We start from the raw sequence: 27,824 nt of genomic DNA, 5'->3' as shown, positions 1-27,824 counted from the left end.
AACAAAGGAACGTCATAGATATAAAAGCAGCAGAAGTAGTAGCATACAGAAGCCTGAATCCTGCAAAATTACCTTACTCCAATTTTATAAATAATGTAACATAAATAGTATACATAATCAAGTATATTGCCATGTTGTCATGCAACCCTGTATCTCCAAAAAAGGCAACTTTACAGCAGAGAGAAAAACCCTTCCCAACTAGTAATAGACGTCAATAGTAGAGATTCAAAGATCGATTCACATTATGTCAAAAAGTGAAAAACCCCTTATTCAGGGTTTTTGCATAACAGCAATGCTGTACATAAACACTACATGAATGACTTACAGTATCAGAAACCACAAAAAAGCCCCAACCAGTATTCAAACATTTGTGGCCAACAACGACACCCCTGCAGCAGGCTAAAAGTTCCAATTATCAATAATACTGACATAATTTTAATATCAATATTTTCAGGTAATGAGTGTTTAACTGACTGATTATCATTATAATGTCGTCATATCATGTTTTTGTAGTGCTAACCATGATATTTGTTGTCTAGGTTAGCCAGTAATGCACTCATCCTGTTAAACATACCCTAGCATGGAAAACAACTACGCTATTATTCAACTTAGCATAGTGGAATAATAAGAACAGAGAAGAAACAGAGAATTGTGTAACAGTCTTGACTCACACCTCCAAAGTGTACATACATCCAGCCCACTAGTGAAAGCTTTCAAGGCAAAATGCAATGGCTACTTTGGGAGAATATGGAGGCAAGGTCAGAAAGGCTAAAAGCTAATGCTAGACGACCAGGTGAAGTACCGCTTAGAGAAGGGCAGATTTCTTGCCCCAACTGAAGTCATCAAAATTTAAACTTCAATGTAGACAACAACTTAAAATACTGAATAACTGAATTCGATTATATAACTTTAAACAGAGAGTTCTTCATATTCAGGGTTCCTATTCTCTGTACTCCATCAATCCAAAACAGAAAAAACTCCATCTCTTTACGCTTTTCCAAGTTAATAACTGGAAGAATGCCCACCAGATGCCCACCCTCTGTTTCCAACTACACTAAAGTTTACATGGACTATCAGATAATAGTTTCCTTGCCACTGTCTTGCCTTTGGTCTTGGCTTGCAAGCACTTGGCTTGTTCTTTCTTTGTGTTGTTGCTCTTTTGTCTAATTTCTGGATCTCTGTAAAGCTGCTTTGCAACAACATTTGATTTGATTTAAATGTGATTTCCCCTCTGACACAGTTGTCTATGGTTTCATCATTTCATTGGGAGATTATAGGTTTGAAACGTAGTAAATGCTTTGGCCAAAAAAAAACAGTAACTGTTTTCAGCAATAAATACGAATAAAATCACAGGTCCTCAATATCAGCTGATATATTTAGACCCTTATAAGGAAGTCTATTTGAGAATATTTTGAATATTTTAAGCATGCAGTTCGCATGAGGCTGCATGATGAACTGTTGAGGTACGATCTATTATACGCTACATTAACCTCATAGCTCCAAGAAGCAAACTGTGGACACTGAAGATCTCTTGAGTGATCAACTACAACTGAGGAAAGGGGAAAAATGTATACATGGGAATTATTTAATAAACTACACCCTTAAGGATGGTGCAAGTTGTTGTACAGCCCAGGCTACATTTCACCATGGTGACCATCACCGTGAAAATGGCCAGGCCAAAGGCTTCAGCCGCAGACAAAGTCTCAACAGCAAACTTCATTATACCCAGGAGACAAGAGAAAGAGAGGAGAATAAAGTGGAGGAGGAGAAAGAGGAGAAGGAGGAGTGAGGGAGAGGAAAAGAATGGGAAATTCATCATCCAAGGGACTAAAAGTTCATCCATTTGCATTTAAAAGGGTCAGGAGCAAGAGAGGGGCAAGAAGTTAACGATGTCGGAGAAGAGGGGGGTGTTTAGGAGAAACAGAAAGAGAAAGAAGTAAGATAAGAACTGCATGGAATTTTTGAAAATGTTCCACCGGATAAAGTGGAGAGAGAGGAAAGAGGGATGCAGAGTTGTGGAAAGAGGGAAGGAAAGGGTTGTGCTGTTCATTCAGACATGGCCACTGAACAGGAAATAATGTGGCAGCTGGTGGAGCGCGCTTAGTGCAGACAGGTCAATGAATGGGAAAGCATGGAGCAAAAGAGCAGTGTGTGTGTGTGTGTGTGTGTGCTGGTGGGGTGGGCAGCTTTTGTTTTCTACCTTTACATGGAACTAACATTAGTAAAGTCAGCAAAGCGTGTTGTGTGTGTGCGTTGTGTGTACATAAGCCCCAAGGGCAAAGGAAGGGCACAAGAGTTCACCCTGCTGTTACAACTCTTACGAAAGCTCAACAGTAATAAGTCAACTCAGAGATGATGGTATTACGGCTGTCACGAATATTACATTAACCTCGATTACTTGATATGTACAGATGTGGTCAGAAGATAACATACACTCATCACTGACATAAATGTCATGGCAAAGTTGTATTTTGGGGGGGCTTCTTAACTTAACAGTCAAGGTCGAAATTATACAAGCTGCATATCTAACATTCGGTTAAATGTCCTTCGGTTAAATGACACTTTTGCTGGCCATTAAGAAGCTTCTGGCATAATTGTTGTTGGATATTTGATCCCCCCAAACTGAATTCTGAATTTTGCGAATAATTACACCCTTACTAGATATTACACTACAGTGGTTTTACACACATATGTTCGTGTGTCTCTTTTATTCCTCCCTTTAAAATTTTCCATCTGCCACGTGAGCAAACACCACCTCAACCAACAAAAGCTTTATTAGCTTCAAAGCAGGTGGACACATCACACAAACCACCATCGTCTCTACTGTTCCTCAGGGGCACCTGTGCCTGACCGGTCGAGCCCAGAAGGTTCAGACTGATGTTTTCTCTTCTGAGCTGTGTCTCCAAAACTGGGTACAGAGGGTTACAGACTGGTTAGCCTCAACACTGTTAGCTACTAGTCTTTCGTTTCTCTGCTGTCGTTGTGTAATTTGTGGGGATTTGCAGTGGGGTAAGCAGGAGTTAAGAGAAGCAGCAATAAGGCTGTGATTAGAGTGAGGTTGAACTGGCACACATGCTCTGTTATCAGACAGTGAGATCAGCCTGGACGGACAGTCGTCATGCTCTGAAACACTCAGCGAGCTGGGAGATGGGCCTGAGTCAGACACAGATGAGTGTTTTCGCCCTTATCGGCTAAAGCGTGTGTGCTGTGTGACGCACATACAAAGCACACACCTGAGAGCTCATGTGCTAAGATCAAAAAAGGTCAGACTGAATGGAACAAAGCACTGCAAGGTCAAGAAACAGTTGCAAACACAAGCCTGAAACACAAATAAAGGTGCTTGCGTGGTTCTTGGCTTGCACGTACGATTGGTGCTTCCCCCCTGAAGTCCACTAATGATCCTTTATAAACTTTATATGGATTTTTTTTACCAAACACAGTAATAATCGTTTCCACAGGACCATTTTACAACCTGTCTTTGCTTTTTAGAATTAACTAGGCTAATTTCGGTACAGTGCCGTAAAGCTGTTCTCAATGACTGCTCTCTACAGATGCTTCATTCAAAAAGCAGTTCGATCTGAAACACTCCTTAAAACTCCTTAGAAAAATGTAATGAAAATCTGCTTTCCAATGATACAGGCCCTTTAAATGGTATAGAACATGTGGTGGTTTATTAATAAAGAGCCAAAGTGTTTCCTCTATAAAGCATTGCTCCAAGGAAGCCTTTCCGTTAAAGGTGCCATAGAAAACATTTACTCAGTATTTATCTCTGATGTCTACATAGAAGGCCTTTACAACCCTGTTATTTGGTCCATAAAATCAACATGGCTACATTCATAACAACAGGAATACAACAGGAATATTGTATTCATTTTTGTAATTTCCTGATAGTGCTGCCATCCTGTCATCCAGTTAGGTTAGCTAGTTTAATTGCCTCATCTTGAATACTGCTAGGTTAGGGTTAGCTTTTAGCCAAGCACATATACCAGCATCACAAGCACTATACTGTCAGGAAGTGGCAACTGTGTTTTACCATGCTGTCATTTTGGACTAGGGTTAAAGTGTGGGCTGGCTGTATGCAAATTTGGGTGGCATGAACATTAATGAATCAACACTGTTATTGTGGAACTGGCCCATTTCACAGCTCTCTTTTACTCATGCCATTCTAGGGCACCTTTAAGAGTGTGAATAACATAATTACTACATTACTTGCCTGATCACAATTACTTAAGCTGATTGCAATATTTTTTTTTTCACAGTTGTCAGCCTTCAAAATAAAGCATACTGAAGCTTCTCTCTTTTCTACACATATTTGAACTGGACAAACTCCTTAAAAAGACGAAAGTGATGCCTAAAATAACTTGAATGAGGGGCTACATACTGGAAATAGAGCACAATAGAGCCTTTACAGAAACATCTAAAAGAAAGCAAAAAGCAAAAAGCAATACGCCTCTGTTGGCTCGAGCTATCTAAGGCAAAGAACAATAGTGGCCTGCTCTAGTTTCAAAAATATATGGGCTGTGTTTGCTACAGACAAGACCAAACTTGAGCACTAACACCAGGCCACAGGAGAAAAGGAAAAAGGGCGGGAGGCGCAGAATTAATTGTTGTTGTGTACATGTATATATCTGCATGTGTGTGAGTGTGTGTGTGAGTTTGTGTAGGCGAAAAGATATGATGGTAAAGGTAAAAAGATAAGAAAAATAAGCTTAATTAAGGAATGATGTGTGTGTACTAGTGTGTGTGTGTGTGTGTGTGTGTGCACGTGAGTGTGTGAGTGTGTATGTGATTAAACATGATTCCCTCCACAAGTCTAGGCACATTGCTTTGCTCCTGCTTGCCAGCGGCCCACTTACCGGAGCATTCCTCAGCTCCCACTCAGCTCTTCCATTACCCCACATTCCACCTTGTCATAGAGCTCTCTTACAACATACAATAAAACACACTCACACACACCTGGCATGCACGTCACACACTCCCTACAAACCCCACTGAAGTAAGTCATCCAGACAAAACCAGACAAAACCAAAAACAAGCAGCTGACGACACCAAAACACTGGCCTTCACAGACTCTTCCCAGCTTCAGTATCCTCGAAAGCAAGGAAAATACACTCCCACGCACACCTACACAGTCAGAAACTAACTGACTCGCTACAGAGGGAGAGCATGATCATGTCTTCCCTCAGGCGACAGAAAAAACAAAGCTTGCTCTCCAGGCCCTCCTTTCTGGCTAGGTGTGTGCGTGTCATGGTAAGAAAACAGCTCCAATTCTTGTAGCTACAGGCTATAGTCAAGTGCTGGCTTGCTGCCCATCTGCAGCGGCCTTACTCGACTGACACGTCACTTGTATATGGTCAAAACATATCCCTGTAAGCCTTTAAAAACAGGCTTTGCAATGAAGAACATAGATGCAGCACGGGATTTGCTAGCACAGACTCGGATTTATTTTTGCCGGTGACATTAAGAAGCACATTCCCAAGCCTTTAATTGTTTTGTTAAATGGAGGTTGGTTATAAGCCCTGTGGTTCTGGCACAAGATACTCAAGCTGAACTCAAGCAGCACCGAAAAACGATTATCTCTGAAACGGTAGCGCACAAGTCGTCGATTTAAGCTTAAATGAAAACAGCTTCTTGTATCACAGAGTGGAGAAACCACATGGAAGCAAAGACAAAGCACATTGTTGTGCTAACTTTCTAGCTTTCGCGCATGGCTGAAACATTTTCTTCCCCAGCTCTGACTCAAGGAATCTTCATCATGGCGTAAACACGCCCAGAATTCTGCTGATTCTCCGAGATAAGCCCAAAAATGTCAGGCTTCCAATGGGCTAAAGTGATTCCTTTCTGGCTCGGAGCGTCGCTGTGACCTCAGTCCAACATTCCAGTGGTTCAGTAGCACTGAGGAGGCCAGGAACTCAAGGAGGATTGCGATACAAAGACAGGAAAAAACTTTGGCTCTTGGTGCTGAGAATCAAACAGCTTTGTTGTTAAAAAATGGACACGGAGCTTCTAAAGACGCCTTAAGAAAACCCTTCGTGTTGTGTTAACCAGCCAGGAATATGACGACAGGTCGTTCTTATGTTGAGCCATGGTTGTGTTTTGGTGCTGCTAGTCATATTACAACATAACTTTGCTGAATTGCTTCATTACAGTGTTACAAGCCCTGAAGTGCATTAAACCGCAAAGCCAGGCACATGCCACTTGGTTTTCTTCAAGATCAAGACTTTCCAAGCTCATATAAAAGGGAAGCCTTATAGCTGCGGTAACATGAAAAAGCCACAGGTAAGGCCGTAGGGCAGGAATCCATTAGCCTTGCCCTAGGAGTAGCGCTATGATCAGATCGCTTATCAGAGCTTTCACTGTCATTCTTCCTGGCTGAGAGATAAAGAAAAGAAAGGGGGGGGGGGAGAGACTAGGAACTAGGAATGTCACAATATGGGAATTGTGGAATGATGCCAATATCCCATTTTCCATGTATATATTTCCTGATTTATACATTTACATTAAATGTACAAATACAGGGGCAGTGGTGGCTCAGCGGTTAGAGCGGTTAGAGCTCCGGGCTGTCGATAACAGGGTTGTGGGTTCGATTCCCGGGCTCGGCAAGCTGCCACTGTTGGGCCCTTGAGCAAGGCCCTTTACCCTCTCTGCTCCCCGGGCGCTGGAGTTGGCTGCCCACCGCTCTGGGTGTGTGTGTGTACTCACTGCCCCTAACACATGTGTGTGTGTGAGTGTGTTCACTACCAGATGGGTTAAATGCGGAGGACACATTTCGCTGTACACTGTACAGTGACAAATACGTGCACCTTTACCTTTTACATGTAGGCTACCTGGATTAGCATTGCAAAATATCAGTTGGGAATATCAGCCAAATCTAAACAACTGTGTGAACACCTGCTGATTAATTTGAAGCAATACTCTGTCAATTCTGATATTCCAATATTATTGTGCATGCCTTTTTCCTAACATATATTCAATTATTGCCAGAATGACCCAATTATCATTGCTGTCACACAAAAACATTGTATCTTTGAATCTGGAGTTATTTCTTTACATTGCTCAACAGAAATGCTCCAATGACTTCTACACTGGCATCCACTGAATGGGGATGGGAGCTTATATCTTCTCCTGTAAAGTTGATATTTTGGAGATATGAGGTTGTTGTGCAACAGTGATGTTATGTTTGTGTAATGCTTGTGTAATATCTTATTTATGTGGAACTGATGTACACACATGAACTGACTGAATTCAGTACATCACTTTTCTACATTTACATTACATTTAAGGCATTTAGCAGACGCTCTTACCCAGAGCGACTTACAAAAGTGCTTTGCCATTTACCCAAGAATAACCTCAGCTAGTTCGTATAGGCTACACCTCTGCTATTTGCCCAAGTATTCTCGGAAGAGGTGGGTCTTCAGTCTGAGTTTGAAGACAGCGAGCGACTCTATCGTTCGGACACCCAGGGGAAGTTTGTTGAACACCTGGACGCCTGTCTTCCGTAGATTTTGAGGGATGGCGGGTCGAGCCAAGCCGTACTTGAAGCTTGAAGGGCTCTTGGTGCGGATCGGCTTCTCACTATTGCCATCAAGTAGTTTTCGCAGTGAATCAACCGATCCTACTATTTACTATGTAACCTACATTCATTCTTCGTCCAACCTGGTAAAGGGCCCATTTATAGCAATAGTACAAGAATATCCTTCTGTGGACATACCTGCCCAGGTTGACGTTCGTGCGTAGGATTGAGCAAGTTAGTCATATCTGTCTGTCTTACCATATTACCCCACAATGGTATTATGAGTCTTACTCATAACAACAGCCTAGTTAAATTACAGCCAAACCGCTGGATACTGGCTAACTTTAAACTCCACTCCTTTATTAACCCATTCCGATCTGCTCAAAGGTCATCCTAACCCACCTTATGCCAATCCCTCCTTAAGCAAACCTGAAGCTTTTCCAATGAGTCATCCCACTGTGAATGCGTGTCCTTTAACATGGATCTACTAGCATAGACCAGCATAGACTACTCTAGTCCATGGAAAATCTGCTTAACTGTCTCCAGAGCAGCATGGAAGCAGACCTTCCAACTCGTAGTGCCGTCACCAGCACCAATAATTAGCGAGGGACAAGGAGCAGGCAGTGTCTGTCAGACCTCCCAGGAGAGTGGTGGGGGGTTGGTGGGGAATTCCACCTTCTTTTACCCCAGAGGGTGGGCGTGAGTCAGGAGTGAGTCAGTGGTCCCCGGAAGGAGCCTCTCTTCTTCTGCCCGTCTCTCTCTCTTTCTCTCTCTCTTTTTAAAATCCACTTCTCAGGAGCCTATACTCATAGCCTAGCATGAGCCAGCACTCTTTTTTAGATGCTGATTCAGGATCAGCCCTATGAGCCAAGCTCCATCAGCCAAGGGGGATTTTAATTAGCGGATTCATTTCTGAGTGCGCCATCTAATTTATTTATTCTAAGTGGACAAGAACTCAATGAATCCACAAATTCAGAAGCTAAACTAAATAGCATCCATGGCAGGAACAAAAGTTTATTCCCAAATGCTGAGTGGAAAAAAAAACCTTTATGAGGATATAAATAACTTAGAGCCCAAATTGGGCCCCGACTCCTAATTTAGACCAAAGCTTTCCACTTTTGATTCTAGACATGCAAGGAAAAGTGTCCCTGCTCTCTTGATGATCAAATAATCAAATATGAAAAAAAAAGATGCTGGCTTTTTAATTAAAGAAGTAAAACTTCCACCGCACAGCTCATCCCAGCTCTCATACGGGAATATCCCAGGGCCAAGCAGGGGGTCAGCCTCAGAGAGCAAAGTCTTCTCTGACGGAAATAAAAGTCCGGCCCAGCTCTCGCTTCCAAATACCAAAGCCCTGTGTCATTCCTGCCCTTACAAGCTGACTGCGTGCCAACACTTTCAAACAATAGCAAGGAACGGATGCCGCTTGCCAAGACTCCGGTCCTGGCCTCTACGATCCATTTCTCTCTCTCTCTCTCTCTCTCTCTCTTTCCTTCGTTCCCTCTCTCCCTCTCTCCCTGAGCGCCCCTCCATAATAAAACCTTAATCTTTCAACTTTCTCCTGACTCAGCAGTGCCGTGCCTCCGTGGCTCCGGTTCCACTCTCCCAGCTCCGAACACACATACACACTCTTCTCTCTCTGAAAGCACTCCGACTCAGTGCTCCTGAAGAAAAGCATGGTAAAAAAAGAAGCAAACAGCAGTCTAAGGTCTAACTGTGAGAATTCGTCTACATGTTTTACCCTTCTACCTTCTCTGACAAGTGTTCTCCCGACTACTAACAGCTTTTACAACCAGAATGCTTCCAGAATGTAAGCAGCCGTTTACAAATCCCCCAATACACAAGTGCAGAATACAGACAAAACACACCAACAGACCCCTGCCGAGTCATGACAAAAGCAGTTCAAATAAAAGGCTTTTCGAGTTCTTTTCTCCGGCTTCTTTCCCTCTCCTCGGCCTGCTAACTCTTCAGACTCCTCCGTGGCTGGAGTGTTCAGCAGAACCGACTCAGGGCTTTCACACAGCACTGAGGACTGCATATACACATACACACGTAACTCACCAGATAATTCATTTTCAGCCCCGCTGTGTGAGCCCTTGGGACTCCAGACGTCTCTCAACAGCCCAGAGATTTGGTCCGGGAGACACACCAAAAAGAAAAGAAAAGAAAAAAAAAAGAATAGATAAAATCCCTCAGGTCAGCCACCTCCAGTTCCAAACTTCCACTCGCTGTCGGGCCAAAAAGTCACGACAGACGGACGCACATAGTCCTATTCCGTGATCTCATAGGCCAAGAATGAGTCGGTCCCATACACTTCTCTTTTTCTCTCTATCTATCCTTCAGTCTGTCTTTTTGCTCTTTTCTCCAGCTCCCTCACTCCCTCCCTCTCTCTCTCTCTCTCTCTCTCTCTCTCACACACACACACACTCTGAGGCTAGAGGAGGGCGGTCAGAATGTGCTGTAACCCGACACCCTCCCAGTTCCTGCTCAATCCTGGCATTCCCATTCCTGCTGTCTGATTGGCTGAAGAGGCTCTTCTTATGTTAATGCTACTCCCCCCTCATCCTCTGCCTGTAAGGAATGTTTAAGGAGCCTCCATGTAGACCTGCGAGGGAAACAGACATTAGTTTTTCGTCCCTCTCATGCACCCACGCACACAGAAACACACACCTCCCCCATTACTACTTTGTTCATTTCTTTTCCTTTAGTCTCCCGAAATTCCTGTCTTTTCACTCTTGTCTGGCTTTTATTGCTGCTTCTTTTTCCACTGCAAGTTTGAGGCTTATATAAGTCCTCCAGTTCCCTGGAGCTACACTGTTCGCAAAGAGAGCAAGGTTGGCTTGGTTAGGCCAAGTTCGAACTCTATAACAATGATGACTGTAAAGAGATCTACGTAGACAATCCATAGGAAATTGAACAGTGCTACTTTGTATTTTCCAATAATCATTTCCAACACTTACGCTGAAGTGATGAATGTCAGAATTGATATCTACACAGAATTCCTCATGTCTAGCATGGAATCTTGCCACACATCCAATCAAAATTCTTTCCAAAAAATATGTGAGATGTATTCTAGAAGCACGTGCCAATGTAGTAACTTGCATGCCTCTGTCAGATGTTTAGGAGTCCATGTGTGCTCCGTGCTCAATGGAGTTCACATTGTCTTGAAAAGACAAATATCTGCACATGACATCACTGTCAACTCTCACACAAGGGAGGGAGCTGGTCACGAGGTCAAGCTGGGTCCACCACATTCAGAATCAATATTGCAGACAGGGAAATCCCAATGCGTTCCAATGGAGACATATGGTGTCTCCAATCTGAAGTGTCTTTGACAAATGCACTTTTACTTGTAACTGTATTTAAACAGTAAACGTGAAGCGCCAATGTACAATAAAAAGTGAAGCTCAGTACAATACCCTGAAAATCACTGGAATAAAGCTGGTAACGTCGAATGTTTCTGTGTAAATATTATTTTTACATTATTTGTTTTGCCACAGAAGTGCATTTTATTCTATTCTATTAAAAAATCACAGGAGTGTACTTTGTACATGATTCAGAAATAAGGGTGAAGATCCCAGGATGAGTGTGAAACAGGGGGTGTGTGTTTGAGAGAGAGGGATGTGGCAGTTTAGAAGTATGTTGTTTGTCACTCCCATGCCATTATCCTAGGTCCAGACCAGAGAGGTCAGAGGTGGAAGCACTGAGGGAGCAGACTAGGCCACAAAAGGCTCACTTCAGTCAAACTCATCTGAGATCAGGATTGACACGGTTCAATTGCTTCCCAATTCAGTTTGGGTCTTTAATTGTATCACTGAAAATAATAGCAATTGTTTGGAACTCTTAAACATTAATACCACTGACAGGTGAAGTGAATAACGTTGACTATCTTGTTACAATGGTACCTCTCAAGTGGAGGGATAAATTAGGCAGCAAATGAACGGTTCGTTGTTGAAGGTGATTTGGTAAAAGCAGAAAAAAAAATGGGCAGGCCTAAGGATCTGAGGCACTGACAAAGGCAGAATTGTGACGGATGGATGACTGGGTGAGATCATCTCCAAAACTTGATGAAGATCTTATGAGGTGTTCCTGGCATGCAGTGGCCAACACCTCCTAAAAGTTTAATTACATTTCGATTAAGCTTTCTTAATTCACAAAAGTCATATTACTAAAAACCGTAGTAGGGGTCATCCTGGATTCTGAATTTTGTCCAAACTCTACTGGGTTTCTAGCCCATTTCTAGGTAACACTGTCTCACACAGTGTGAGGCATTGTATTGTTCAAGATTAGGCCTGTCACGATAATGACACTATTGACTTACCATAAAATATTGTTGCTGACCTCGATATTGCCCATGTCGATTAAAAAAAAAATGGATTTATTTGTTTTGCTTTTATTTATTTTTTTGTTTGTTTGTTTTAGGACATTAAACTTTCTTTATATTCCAATTCCAATGTCTGAATATAAACGTTCATTGCTCTTTAGAAGGGTGTAACTGCATTATTATGCTATTATATTATCATTATATCAGTGGCATGGAGTTTGCACAGTGGTAGGGTATAAATTGTCACAGCTTGTTAGCTACATTAGCCTCATAACTCCAGGGTAAAATTAAGAAAGCAAGCTTCTGACACCAAACATGTCTTAGCTTATCGACTACATCTGATGAAAAGGGGAAACTGTGTAAATCTAATCACTTTAATATGTCAGATTTTGAAATACCAGGCTTTAAAAAAGTGATTTTCGCACAGGAAAAGCGGAAACCGCTAACCAGAGAGAAGCGATTCAACCAGAATTGAAGGGCCATGAATTAAAGAGCATGGCTGATGGCACATCAAAAAGCTTCCCCTACCGATTTAATACGCTCCGGGAATCCGCAGCCCTTATCTTTACATAGCGCCTGCCTCTTCAGACCAAGGGATGCTGTGTCTCATCTCCATGGCAATTGAGCCGCACTTCATCTCACGCTATGGCACAGTTACTAGGAAAAATTCTGGTGCACGCATACAGACACCCCCCACCCCCCTACACACACGGAAACACACTTACACACACATTTTCTCCTGGGATGTAAGTGATAGGCCATTGCTCTCTCCGTCTCTTTGACAGAAAGCTAAGCCAAAGTGCAATCAGAGCTGTCGTTTAAGTGTGTGTGTTCATGTGTGGATTGTGTCACCACAGAGATTAGTCTATCACATCAGGCACCATTTCAATTAGCGCCCCTTCTCCGGCCTTCATCCATCACCTAATGAGCCCCCTCCTCCACCGGGACCTGCTAACCACACCCCTCAACCACTTTGCTACTGACAGCCCCGATAAACCTGCCTTAACTACCTGTCATGAAAAATCATGAAAAAGATGCAAATGAGCCTAATATTATAAACACCCTGGCGGTTTTGCATATGCATGCAGCATTCTGACACAGATATAAATAATATGAATATGTGCCGCATGTGCATTTATACACTGTTAAGCCATAACGTTAAGACCAAGTAAAGTGAGCAGCGTTAATTATCTCGTTACAATGACAGCTGTCAAGGGGTGGGATGTGTCAAAGCAGGAGAATGGGTAAGCATATGAATTTGAGCCACTTTCGCTGTTTGTGTGTTGTGTTACCGGTATGCAATGGTCAGTATCTACCAAAACTGGTTCATGAAAGATCAACCAGTGAACAAGGCAAAAGAGTTAGGGGTGGCTAAGGCTCACTCATGCAATCTATGAAGGCCTAACCTTGCAACAAGCAGGACTTGGTGCCAGATACCACAGGATACCTTGTCATGTGGTCCTGGGGAGTCCATGTCCTCAACAATAGGTTTTAATGTTATGATGTATGCATGATATTATCCAACATAACAAGTATGATGAATAGATTACATAAAAAGCATACAGTCGGTTCTCATCTCACGGTCAGGTATGAAGACCAAAGTAAAGGGCCAAAAGCAAAACTCCTAGTCAGCAGTGGTGAGAACATACTGACAGTAGTGTAAGAAGGAACCACAGCATGTTGAGCACGCTAACCAAATAAAGGCTATCCCATCTGGGCTAAACTGAAAGAACAGGGAACTCTGAGGCACATGAACAGAAATGTTCTAATGATGTCTACAGGAGGAATGTGTCACAACAGAATGCATCACACCCTGTTATGGTTTATAAAAAAGGCCATATGGTCAAATAAGTCCTGTTTTCTTTTATGGCACCAGAACAGTGCCTTGTTCACATGTGTGATGTGATGGCACCAGGATGCACTATAGGAAGAAGCCAGCGGAGGCAGTGTAATGCTATGGGCAATGTTCTTTTGGGAATCCCTGGGCCTGGATGTTTCTGTGGATGTCTGAAATTGCATATCTACACATCACTACAGACCAGGTTCACTTCATGCAGGATAGCAGGATAATGCACACTTTCACACTGAACATTGTTCAGGTATGGTTTGACGAACAGGATGAAGAGTTCAAGGTGTTGCCCTGTCCCTCACGTTTCCTAGATTTTAGTCCAATCAAGCATCTGTGGTATATGCAGGGACAACATGCCAACATGATCCATGGCAGCTTTTTCCTCACAACTTACAGGACTTAAAGGATTATCTGCTAATGTCTCGATGCCATATATCCCAAGGCACCTTCAGAGGTCTTTTATAATCCATGCCCTGGCAGGTCAAAGCTGTCAGCACACAAAAAAACAGCAGCAAATTAGATTTCCTTTCATGACAATTATTAATAATTACCAACCTTTAAATACTGTGATATGATATGGTTGGATATATCACCAACCATAACTCTATATACATAGTTCCAAGAGTTCTTGACTTTGTGTGTGTATGGGTGTGTGTGTGTGTGGATAACAGTGGGCTCATTGTGCTTTTGTGGCCTGGTCTCCATTGGGTCGGGCTGGCAGAGCATTCCTCACACCTACACACTATTCCGCTGCATGGACACACTCACACAATCAAGACCCTCCTGCTCTTGTCCCCTTTGACCTTCCAGCCCAGCCTGGCAGGCTGTCCACGTCACGCAGGCCTTGGCCGAGGCCCGACCTGACCTGGTCGGACCCGGCTTCTCCAGAACAGAGCCGTCATTCACTGCAGCAGATGTGGGTCACTGTAGGAGAATATGGAAATCCCATTTGCTTCGGAATCCAGGTTACGCTGCTATTTTTCTCTCACTCGCTCTCAATACACCTCCTTCTGGATGTTTCTGCACCGGCCCGCTGAATTCCAGCACGGTCTGCTAGAGGCATTTCTGGAAAGTCAGTAGAGGTAGCAGAAGCTGGATGATAAGTCTTCGATATTTAGTGACAATGTGTTTATTCAAAACAAAGAGCTACAGTGTGCGGTCAGCAGAACCAGGCACAAATTATATGTGGCTAAATAAAAATTATCCCTCACAAAACCACTGATAGAGCCCCGGGCTATAGTGCTTGATTTAGTGTGCCAGTCCTCTACGAGTTGCCCTGTTCTCACAGTGCTTAAAGAAAATCTCCCCTAAAAATGATAAGCCTAACAATGAACGTAAGCTACAGCAAACAATTAGCATTATCTAGTTTGCAAATTGGTCCTAATGAGCCCCTGCTGATTACTCCCACTGATTAGTAGCACTGCCATAGTTTTTGAGTGACATGTCCCTTTAAAAGAATGCTTAACTGTCTTTACCCAAATTTGCTCAAGATCTATAAGGCTAATATTAAAGAAATCTATTTCCCCTAAAGATTTCTTAGCTCTATAGTCAGTGGTAAGGGTATGTTTGGGCCCACCTCCTTTTGCCATTGGCCCATCCAAACTGTCTTTGTACGGGGTCAATATATAGTCTTGTGGCCTCCATAAATTATCGTGTTGCTTTGATATTTTATCTTGTGGCCTAAATATATTATCTTGTGGCCTCAATACATTCTATTTTGTGGCTTCAATATATTATCATGTGGCCTAAATATATTATCTAATGGCCCCAATATATTATTTTGTGACCCCAGTATATTATCTTGTGGCCTCAATGTATTAATGTGTGGCGTCTAAATATTATCTTGTGGCCTCAACATATTATCTCATGGCCTCAACATATTACTTTTGGGCTGAAGTTTTTTATTTAATGGATGTAATATATTATATTGTGTATATAATTATATACTCAATAAATGATCTCTTGGGCACAATTTATTATCTCTCACCTCAGTATGTTCTCCTTTGGTCTCGCCTTATTAAAAACAACCACCCATATCTTAGGGTCTATGTAGTCCTGCATGAAATGCAAGTGATGCGACTTTTTGATTAATTTTTTTCTAATTAAAATGTTTTGGAGTAAGAAGACTGGAGTAAATTGTGCAAATTCTATGTTTTGGTGGACCATTCCTTCAAGGCCAGGACCGTTTGATTTCCTGTGACTGAGTGAAGGCTGCCGCGGTGGCTTCTTTGATGTTGTGTCATTGACGGTGTGGCTAATATGAAACTATTATCAGAACCACAGAGCACAACAGTGACAGGCTCCTGGAGAGAGTCCTTCCATTCCACTGCGACTTCAGCGACGGCGTGCGGCGCGAAACAATGCACATCCTTGTGTTCCGACATCCGCCCCCCTCTACCCCCCCGGGCCAACAGCAATATTCATGCAGCTTTGAAGGACACAATAAGAAAGACTCTCTTTCTTCGCTAGAGCTGTCAGTCCAGCTGCGAAGTCTGTCACTGGGACTTTTAAACTGCTTATGAGGGAAAATCCTACAGACTGACACGAACACACAGACAGACACACACACACACTAGTGTATATTTACACATATATGCACACATGTGCTGCTGGTGCATACATATGCAAAAGCACAAATGGGTTCACACATTAACATCACTAAGAAACTGTTGCAGGGTGACCATTTGTCCTGGAAGATCTTGCATCAAAGATACTGACAGGCTGACTTTACCAAACTGGCACTGCGCCCAAACCCCCTTGAGGCCTTTCTGAGTCTTCCCTTCTCCAGCAGATAGCGAATAAGGCCTACTCTATCTGCTCAGCACAGGAAAAAACAAAAGCCGAGCCCTGCGCTGTACTCCAATAATCACATCGCCTGTTTACAACCCCTCCACCCCTCCCTCTACATTTAATTTCCATAGATAATTGCATTTGTTTATTTGCGGATTTGGAATTTCATTTTTATTTGTCCTCTTATCTGCCAAACATGCTAATACTCTGAGATGATTAAAAACTACAAAGTGGATCAATCCGCATTTTTTCTCCTCCTCCTTTAATCAAAAGTAGACTGTGGGGATGGGGTTGATGGTGTGTAGCAGGAGGCAGCCACTCTCGCTCCATCCCCCTTTTCTCTTAAACACACACACACACACACACACACATACATACAAACGCACACTAGGCAGCAGAGTAATTCTCTCTCCTCTGTCTCTCTGCAATAAAAAGATTAGCTTTAATGTGGCAGGAAGTAAATGGTATTATGTGGAGTTTAAGCAGAACTGGGGAGCTGATTGGGTTTGCAGGGTAAACGCAGGGAGCACTGGGGGTATTACAACCCCAGAGGAACACAGCGTGTATGAGAGAGTGCGAGTGTGTGTGCATATCCTATAATGAGTGACAGACTTTGAAATGTAGAAAGACCTCTAAGGTCTCCACCCAAGCCCACAAAGCCAAAAAGAGGCAGGCATTAAACTGTGGAGCTGGTTTGGTTAATTTGATTTTGCTGATTTGCTTTTTTTCTCCCCATTTCAATCTGTGTTATGGCTCTGCTTTCTGAATCCTATCAAAAATCTCTCTCTCCCTCTCTCTCTCTCCTTCTCTTGCTCCCTCCCTCAGACAGGGCTAATCCAGCGAGATCTGGTGAGATCAGCATCGTGCCTAAGGCGAGCACAAACAGCAACAGTGACAAATCGCACGGCTAGTCCTGCTAACGCTAACTGCAAGGAGGGAGAGGTACGTGGGATGACGTCAAACCAAATACACACGCACACACATCCTTATAACACCAACCCCCCCACGGAGAATGCAGAAATCCGGTAGGCTAACTCCAGCATAAAACCCCACATTCCAGTCACAGCTTCCAGGAAGGGGACCCTTTTCCTATGGGCTTGGCCTTTTCCAAGCTTTCCCAGCCTTCCCAGTCTTCCAAGCTGCCTGCTTCTGAATGGAATGAAGGAATGAAACACTTCCTAGAGCATGTAACTGGACGAGGGTCACCTCTACAACAGGGCTAATTGCATTACTGCAGGCTAACAGCCTGTCTGGCCCATTGTGTAGGAGCACTGTTTCCAGACGTTAGCTTTAACTGTGCTATTGTGAAGTCAGGCAGAGCCGTTTTACAGTCAGAGAGGTTAATTAAGATCTGCAGCTATTTCTTCCATTTGCAACTGGGCTGCTATCCACTTCCAATAAGAGAACAAAGACATCTTTTTCTAAATGGAAGCAGTTTGGCTCTAACTGCAATTAGATATCTATAAGGAAATCAACATCTCTGATAGGGAGCACCAATTTATTTCCTGGTACATGGGATATATATATATATAAATGCCCTGGAGCATTCTCTGGAATAAGGTTTCCGTCCAACACTTTTGGGATGTGTTAGGGAGTTGGGAATGAGGAGGGGTGCTGATTATCTAATATCTTTACCTCAATCAAGCTTTTTTTTAATACCCTTGAAGAAACAATAAATGAGCAGCTGTCCCAAAACCTTTGTCCATATAGTGTGTATGTACACAAGCATGTGTGTGTTTGTATTAGATGGTAGAACTACATTTGTTCTCTGCCCTTGAATGTGTGCTTTGGCTTTCAGGTCCCAGGTGTGCAGTGTGCAACACAGCAACCAAAGGCCTCTAAATGGGTTTGAGGTGAACCTACCATAGCCAGAGCTGACAGGCCATCGGTAAATGCCATCTAATGTAATCCTGTGCCTATTCTCACTAAAGCATGACTACATCTGCCCCTGAATCGGTTTTAGTCCTCACAGCCGTTCTGCTCATTGAGGGGGGGTCACAGAGGGTCAGGACAGGTATTTTGGTGATAGAACAAGTCAAGATAAGCTTATGCATATATAAGACTTCATATGTACTTTGCTATTCTTACTTATATTGTGGTCTACAATCCTATGGCTTGACTGCTATAAACCAGACATAGCTGTGTGAAACTGTGACACCGAGTGGTTAATGAAAAATAGCTTAGAAGTAAAGGCCAAGGATCAGGGGTCAGTAATGAGGTCACATTCTCTGGTCCAGCATTTGCACATATCTGTGTCTCTCTCCCACAGCCAATCTATGAGCATGAGCTTACTGCACTGAACAGCAGTGGTCAGTAACCCTTTCCTGCTGCACATCTTCCTTCCAGCAGAGACTTGAGTGTTCCCACATAAATCCAGCACACCTGATGTGGCTGATCAATGTCTTAGGACAACCGAATCTGCGTAGCTGGTCTGACATGTCCAAGCACGATGTGGACATATAGCAACTGCAATACACAAGGAGTGTTAAACAAAACTGGGTTCTGTCCAGGCTAGCGAGCAGATATTAGCATTTTGCCTTAAAGATTAGCTGATGCGTTGATTTAGGTGTGTTTACAGGAAACACTGAACTCTGCAAAGCTGTGGGCCAGAAGGAACCCAGTTTGATACCCTTGTTGTGTTCGTACAGCACATTCAGCATTCACTGGTGATTCAATAATGTAGCCTGGTTAAAGAATGGCCTGCTTTATTGTGAGCAAATTTAGTAGATGTGATAACATAGGTATCTTTATTAGTAATGCAATTAAAGTTCCTGCCCGGTACCTGGCTGATTGTTGACAGTACGTATCAATGCATTTTAAAACCCTGAAATTAGCATTTAAAAATATGTGTGTGTGTACCAGCAAAGAGGCAAGACTTGCCTGTGTGCCCAAACATTCAAAACCTATAGAAAAGAAAATGAAATCTCACCAGGACTCATTCTTGTAGATTTTTTTGTGGTTCTATTTGCATGGGAGGGGCCTATCTACCAGAGACAGATTATATGCGCCAAAAATCATATCATATATCTATATATTGCAATGTCATTTTTTTTCAATATCGCACAGTTCAAGTTGTTACCCCCTGCGCCTAAATGGTGTTGACAGGGTTTTTTCTGTTCTTTAGTATATCAAACCTCAAAAAGCTAAATATCATTATGCATAATGTGCATAGTAGAAATACCTTCAAGTATTGTTAAATACTTTAACATATACTTTAACATATAGCCCACATCTACATCACAGGTCAGTATATCTGATGATGCATTTTACAAATCTGGCCCAATGGTGTTCAAATGGCCAAGAGGAACTTTTTGGCTTGGAAAAGTCACAGACAGATATTTCATTAAAGTGGTTAAAGTGGGACTTTCAGCTAATTTCACTATAACAACCCATGGGTTATGGCCATATCAGCATGCTGGAGAGCCTTTATAGCACTGTAAGCTAGCAATGAGGCATTCCAATGCAAAGTCCTTCGAACATGTAAAAGTCTAGAAAGTGCTCATTCATTTAACTGCCCTGGCTTTGAAAGTATACATGATAAAACAGCTCAAGCAACTGGTAAAAATGATCAGGACGCTTTGTATTTTTCCCACATAGCTTCAGTTCGAAGCATGAAATATGTGTGAAGCTATGTCACGCCCTGAGACACGGAGCAGCAGATGGAATGGAATAGGGTCATTAGAAATGATTAACTCCAGCGACCCATAGATAAGTCTCAAATTGATCTGCACGCCAAACCAAGAGGCGAGGAGTGGCACAGATGCGTGGCTAAAAGGGCCCACACATGCACACACTCTAAACACTTCATTTCATTCACAAAGCAGTAGGGAAAACTCAACGAAAATCAAACCAGAGACTGTAATTTAGGTCAGAAAAAGTGGCGGATGCTCAGGGAGTCAGTGCCAAGGTCAGGTGACCTCCCCTGTCCCTGCTGAGCTGGCCTCTGGAGGCAGATCTAATGGCCCTACTGAGGTACAGGCCACCCAGGGGTCAGCGACCCCAGAATAGAGTGCTGAAATGCAAGACACTCATCAGTGAGTGGTATGTGTGTGAATAATTTGGACTGGATTTGAGGGGGAAACAGGATTGATGCCAAATAGCAGGAATACCAAGCAGTTTCCACAGTAATGCTAGTAATTCAGACAGACAGAAAGACATAGCAAGAGAGAGAGAGAGAGAGAGAGAGGAAAAGAGAGAGGGAGAGAGAGAGAGAACATGAGAGAGAGCCAGCCAGAGAGAGTAAATAAGAGAGACAGTCAGAGACCTAGAGAGAGGGAGAGAGAACGAGAGAGGCGAGGGAGAGAGAGAAGGGGAGAGAAAGAGAGAGAGAGAGAGAGAGAGAGAGAGAGCAAATAATGTGTAAGAGAAGCCTGAGAGTGAAGGCATGAGGAAAAGTGAGAGAGAGGTGTGAGAGGTTCAGCTCTTTTCCACAAAAGCTCTGTCCATGACATCGTTGATGTCACAGGGGTCGTAGGTCAGGACAGGGCAGCGGGGCAGATAATACTCTCCTCAGTGTGTGAGCTGGCTCAGTGGCAGTGTGCGGAAAACATTCCTAGGAATGTGTGTGTGACTGTGTCTGAGTATGCGTGTGCTTGTGTGTGTGTGTGTGTGTGTCAAACCATACATTTAATGGCCTCTAATGAGAAGATCAGTATCTGTGCTGCTCACTGAAGCCTCGTATGCCATTAACGCCCCTTTACAACCAGCGCCGGACAGACGCTTGTGCCTCTCAGAAATAAAGGCCTGACCAGCGGCTAATAAGCCATTAGTGTCTCACTGAGATGGAGATCAGATAAGTGGAAGAACGGGCATGTCATGCAGTGGGATTCTGATGCGTATGCATGCTCTCGCAAACACATCTGACCTTGAGAGATGGCTGGACTACACACTACAAATATGAGAAGCCAACATCAAACCCCTTTTAGATGTCACTGCTGTGTTTCCGGAGCTGACCTCATTTACTGGAGTAATGAAGAAATGGAATGACTGTCAGCTTGGGGTCCTAGTGGAAGTGGAAGTGCAAAATAGATGCCTTACTTTCACCAGTCAGCAGGGTGCGCTCCTATGCCCAAGAGGGCAGGGCTTGGCCAGTCCTAGTGACCAAATGGTACGGTCACCTAAATTCTTTCTTTCTCAATTCAGCCTCAATTGTGTCAATTTGTGGTATGGAAGCCACACAGAGTTGGACACATTCCTTTGAGATTCCGATCCATGTCAACATGTGTTTCAGGAGCACCTTCATGCTGCAAATCTCCTGTTCTACCACATCCCAAAGATGCTTTACTGGATTCAGATCTGTGACTTGGGGGGGGTGCTTCAGCAGACCAGGCCATGTTTTTACAGTATTCCACTGTCCGGTTTTGGTGAGCATGTGTCCACTGCAGCCTCAGCTTTCTGTTCTTGGCTGACAGAAGTGCCACCCAGTGTGGTGTTCTGCTGTTGCAGCACATCCATCCACCTCAAGGTTGGACGTGTTGTGCATTCTGAGGCTTTTCTGCCTATCTCAACAGTATAGAGTGGTTAACTGAGTTGCTGTAGTCTTTCTGTCAGCTTTAGGCTGTGGTGCAGACATTCCCAGAAGATCAGCAGTTCTAGAAACATCTAAACCAGCCAGTCTGGCAACAACAATCATGCCACACTCAAAATGACTGAGGTCACATTTTCCCCCATTCTAATAACTTGTGTGAACATTGGCTGATTGGACAATTACATAAATAGGTAGGTGTACAGTTGTTTTTTACAAAATGCTTAATGAGTATATTATGTTGCTGTCCAATGAAAAACATGTATCTGAAAAATGGAGATCGAGAAAACTAAAAATGGACAAAAATGGAGATACATGTTTTTTTTATTGGACAGCAGCGGTAAGTACCTTGTTGAGTGTTTTGCAATATTTTAAATGATTCTGATCATTCTGATCCCCCTACAGGTGGGAAGTGTAAATCACCCTTTGAGCCACCCATAAAGGACATGCTTTTCATGTGCGTTTTACAAGCTGTATTTTTCAGACTGAGCTATTAGTCCAAATAACAACAGATTATTAGGCTGCATGTAAATGTGGCTGATATTAAGCTGTTGTGTAAAGGTTTTTTTTTGTTTTTTGTTTTTTTACCACTTTCTGATAATGTATTGAAATCATTACAGGTTAAGAAGCAGTGAGGCTCCCCTCAATTTTGCTCACTTCTGCTACCTGCCTAATGGTGTTTTACATAATTTTGGCATTTTCTTACACACACACAGCAGCAGGCAGTGTGGGAACCCATTAAAGCTGTATCACAGAGGAGGATTAGTTTAAGCAATGAAGAAGGCTTTCACTGATGGGCTGCTAATTTCAGCTTCGTTTATGGAAAGTTTCCTCACAGCCATGGTTTCGATTAGAGATGCAGCAGAGCGCAGAGAGAGAGAGAGCGGGAGAGAAAGACAGAGAGCGATAGAGAGAGATAAATGGTAAATTGGGATGCACTGGGACCGGTACAAACCATGACATTCCTTCACACTGTTAGAAAATAAACTCAGGTGTTCACTCCTTGACAGTACATAACAAAAACACACCACACGTAACGCTAAGACATATTAGCCCAGGCTGGTATGATTTTAAAACAGTCAGCTCAGTCCCAGGTCAGTCTCCGTTTCTGTCTCTAGGGACTCTATGATGTTAGTACTGAGAGGGCTCACTCTCTTTGTCTCTTTGCCATGCTGATGCTGTACCTACCTCAGCTGGCGCCCCCTGCAGGCAGTTGAACATTTTACAGAACACCTGGAAAGAGGAGCAGTGCAGGTGAGACACATCTGCTTCCATGTGACCCTGCGGGCCTAAAACCCTTGGCTCATGCATGCAGAGAAAACTCAAATACACCAACACAACTCAATGCAGGGACCATCACCACCCCCCTGCTAAATACACTATATGTCCAAATGTTTGTAGAGACCACCTTCTAATGAATGCATTTAGCTACTTTAAAGTTGTACCAATTGCTGACACATATGTGCAAATGCATAAACACACAGCTTGTCTAGTCCCTGTAGAGAAGCAACGGCGATAGAACAGGACTCTCTGGAGCAGATAAACATGAACCTCTAAGGACCATGTCTAATGCCAGGCGTGGGCAAAAGGGGTATAAACGCCCTAGCACTGATCTGAGGAGCAATGGGACTGTGTTCTCTGAGCAATGCTCCTTCCCTGGATGGTAGGGACACCAATTAGTCATAACATTAGTACCTTAGTATTACTGCCTAATAATGGGTAGTCCACCCTCTGCCACCACAACAGATCTCACCATTCGAGGCATGGACTCCACAAGACCTCTGAAGGTATTCTGTGGTATCGGGGACCAAGAAGTTAGCAGCAGATCCTTTAAGTCCTGTCATTTGTAAGGTGGGCCGCCATGGATTACAACTCCCCCCCAGTACATCAATGAGATTTCAGTCTGACTAAAAGCGGAGACACATTTCACATCCCAGTGTAAATGCATGTAGCTAAAATCTTATCAGAATACAATCCAGATACTAGTCACATGAAGTGATCTGGTGTAAACCGGGCCACAGTAACCACATGGTTAGTTTTTTGCAGGGACAGTAAGGTCTGTGTGTGTGCAAGAATGTTTCTCATCTATTTTCCTCATTTTGGTGTGCTGGGTGTGAGTGCGTGTGTCTGTGTGCTGGACGGTAATGAGAATGTGCTTAGAAAGGCATTCATATGCAGATATATTCATGGCTGCATGAGCATGCCATTTCCACCACCGCACATTCTTAACCTGTTGGATCTTGTCGCGCTTTCACCACAGACACACACGCAGTCTTCATTCTGACCCGCAGTTGGAACCCTGTCAACACAGCAATATCTCGCTCTGTACCTCGCGCTCAATACACACGTCCCTCTATTGCGAAAATATTACAATCTTCTATTCAGTACATTCTGAACTGAAAGCACACAATAATACTGAGGTTTGGTATAAATGTGTTATAGTCCAGTTAGAGATCAGAGAAAGACTAAAGTAGCATTTCACATGTTGTCTGGAACTGTGATCTGTATGCATCATGTTGTCTGCCATTCTGGTAGCCTTGGAAACAGGGCCGAGATCCAAGCTGGCTCACAGCCACACAGGTAAAGCACCAGCAAAACCGCCTGGTGTGTACACAGCTGTAGGCTTTCCCGCTCTCTCTCTCTCTCTCTCTCAGTGCTACGAATGTGAGAAGAAAGATCATGAATCTTTTGAAATTCTGAAGTATCATATAGTTAATCAATACAAATAAGTGTATGACAGGCTTTTATAGAATATATATAATAGACGGTCTGCACCTGTCGCGACTGCCAATCACACTGGGTGATTTAAACATCAGAAAACATGCCCAGGGCATTAACCCTCTGGAGTCTGTGAACACACCGGCATGTCAAATGAAAAGATCCTCTATGTTTCTATTAATATCTTTGTGCAATAATACAGCACAGTTCAAACTTTGTGTAAAGCCTATTCTTTCAATTGCGATCGTACGTGACTCACATCCAGAGTTCTGAGGCTGTGAAGACAAGTTCAGATACTCGTCTCTGCCTCTTGAGATAAAGCACATCAAATACCTGGGCTGGCTAGGGGTTTGCTGACTGTGACGTTTGATTGCATGTTAAAAATATGGTTAAGTCCAGCGAGTCGTCCAAAAAGTTTAGAAAAGTGGTCATTTTCTTGAGCAAATAAGAAGGACACAAACAGATGATTCAGTAAAGACACTGAATGTTACTAGAGATCCAGTTTAGTTTGCTAGTTCAAAGTTAAAGGAACACCGGCTACGCTACCTAGACGTGGCAGAAAGAGGAGGCTATCACCGGTTGCCACCAGATTCCTGAGGAGGCAGGTGGTCAGAAACCCTTGAGTGACTGCAAAAGCAAGACACAGACAGATTTGGTTGCAGCAGGCACTGAGGTTTCAGTTTTCACAGTAAGGTGCACACTAAGCACTAAAGGTCTCTGTGTTCGTACACCTCTACTGACCCAAAAGCACAAGAAAAGTCGGCTCCAATGTTCTCTAAGCCATAAATAACAGAAGCTTTGAGGTTCTGTTCTATGGAGCGATGAAACAAAACTGGACTTTCACAAGCCTGTGGATCAGCGGTATGTCTGGAGGAGGAAAAATGAAGTATATGCTGAAAAGAACACTGGTCTACAGTGACGCATGGCAATGGCTCAGTGATGCTCTGGGCTGCATTTTATCCTCTGGCGTGTGCAAGACAATGGATTCAATCAAGTATCAGGAAATCCTCTTAGAAAACGTCCTGCCTTCTGTAACAAATCTGAAGCTTGGTCATTATGGGACCTCCATGACCCCAAGCATACCTCACCAAGCTCAATGTCATTCACAATATAGAACATCAGTTTTTCAATATATACATATTACATATATAAAAAATAATGTCTATCATCTGGGCGCAATTCAGAGAAATTCCATGTTTCCATGTTTGTGTCCAGTGTCCATGTTTGTCGTTGTTTTTCAGCTTGTGGACTGCAAGCTTTACAGAGGCTCTGACAATGGAAGCATGCCCTTCAGAGCGAGGAAGAACGAGTCCCCTTATATTTACAGTGCAAAATTACAGCAGATAGGAACTTCACAGGAGCAAATATGTGTCTCAATCAACCAAGAACAAACACTATCTACACAGATATTGGGGCGTAAGTGCAGTTGATAAAACCCAATTACCTCAGGAATAGACCCCATTTCTCTATTCATCTTCTGTAGACAACCACCAAGCAATGTCTCCACGTGAGGTTATGGTTTGGTGAAACACATTGGAAGAATCACCAACTGCAGTAAGCATTTCACAATCACTTTGCACAGTCCTAGAATACATTACACTACAAACATGCTTAATATGGATGGGAATCTGAAGGCACCTCGCGATTTGGTTCGATTATGATTCAGAGAGACTGCGATGTGATGATAAAACGATTAGCGATGCATTTTTTTTCTATTCAGGATTTCTTTTTTATTTTACCTTTTTATTGTTGAGTCAGTAAAATATCTTAGAGATGAGATGCTGCTGTAAGGTGCATTTTAGCCCGCAAATCCTTGGCAATGAAAGTTGTGATAGAGTTTGTTATTTGCTTCGTCCTTTTTGAGTTGGGGGGAAGCTTTGACATTTTGACACTGAATTGATTCAGAATGGTCCACGTCTGAATCGAGATGTATATAGAAATCAACCCCTCCATTGTTTACTGTAGCTTTTTGGTGCAATTACCCTTTAACAATTAGTGGTAATGATACACTATGTGTTGCAATACTGTATCGATTCTTATAAAAACAGACCTATAAATTCATCTTTATGAATAGTTTACATGTGGCAGACAGCGGCTCATTTTGTGTTGTGTTTGTGATTACATAACAAGTAAACTCTTCTTTCCTCAGATTGTATGCATATGATGGTGTATTTTTTATACTACGACACTTTTCAGAAAATATGATTTTGTTTGCTTACAGTATCGCAACATATCACAATATATTGAATCGTAACCCAAGTGTTGTGATACGTATCATATTGCCAAGTTATATCACCAATAGATGTAACACAGAGCAATGCTGTATGTTCACCACACGGTGACCAGGAGATCCAAGCAGTTACAGACACACATGTAGACACCCATGCACACACACAGTCTCCTTCTCTGACTCTGTCGCTCTTTTTCTCTCTGTCTCTACTTCTCTCTCTAAAACCAGACATCTCCTCACCTCCTATTTGTCTGCCATGCTAATTAGATGGACAGTATGGCGTCACACTGAACGCAGTGCTGACACTGAACGCTGGCCTGTAATAGAAAGATTCATTTAAGCTGCCTGTCGCCAGGCGCAAACCGATCCACTCAACATATTTACACATTTACACACATACTGTGGCAGGCTGTGAGGCCACACAAACATTCAATTTTGAACAACATAAAATTCCAGTTTATTATAAGTAGATGCTGCAGATCTCTGTTGCTGACCTCTCCTACACTGTAGCACATGTAAGAAGTAGGGGGGGCGCAATACATCAGTGGCCAATATGGGAAAAGTGTTTATTATCAGTTTTATATGAGATACATGAATAATTTGGCTATTTTAGACCGTGCATGCACTAATGCATGTTACAATACACTGATTTGCATGCAAATGAGACAAATGGACAGCATCCAGTAAACGCCCCCCCACCCCACCCCCCACACACACACACAACTGAATGTTCTACCCCCTGTCCATTGCTGTAGTGATAAGACTAAACTCCATTGTGGCTCTGGACGTCTGATAAATAGTGTAAAATATTGAAATATTGTGAAAATGTTTTTCGTTTTTCACTTTTTCAAAGAATGTGAATCTGGCAGTTGCTCT

The 27,824-nt window shown here is 42.9% G+C and overlaps 1 protein-coding gene across 2 annotated transcripts in view; it reads right to left on the bottom strand.

Moving 5' to 3' along the window:
* The window catches only part of bcar1 (BCAR1 scaffold protein, Cas family member), a 99,959-nt gene that overhangs the window by 36,551 nt on the left and 35,584 nt on the right, over positions 1-27,824 (bottom strand). Inside the window, exon 1 of one of the 2 annotated variants that reach the window (XM_072695000.1) lies at positions 9,575-9,922. The exons of the other annotated variant lie outside the window; for it this stretch is intronic. Within the exon in view, the coding sequence (XP_072551101.1) occupies positions 9,575-9,586 (12 nt within the window). The 5' untranslated portion in view covers positions 9,587-9,922. Of the gene's footprint in view, positions 1-9,574; positions 9,923-27,824 lie in introns of those variants that run through there. 2 annotated transcript variants of the gene reach the window in all.

The sequence above is a fragment of the Salminus brasiliensis genome, chromosome 13 (assembly GCF_030463535.1).
Source record: "Salminus brasiliensis chromosome 13, fSalBra1.hap2, whole genome shotgun sequence".
NCBI classification, from domain to species: Eukaryota; Metazoa; Chordata; class Actinopteri; order Characiformes; family Bryconidae; genus Salminus; species Salminus brasiliensis.
This window is presented reverse-complemented; position numbering and strand designations above follow the sequence as displayed.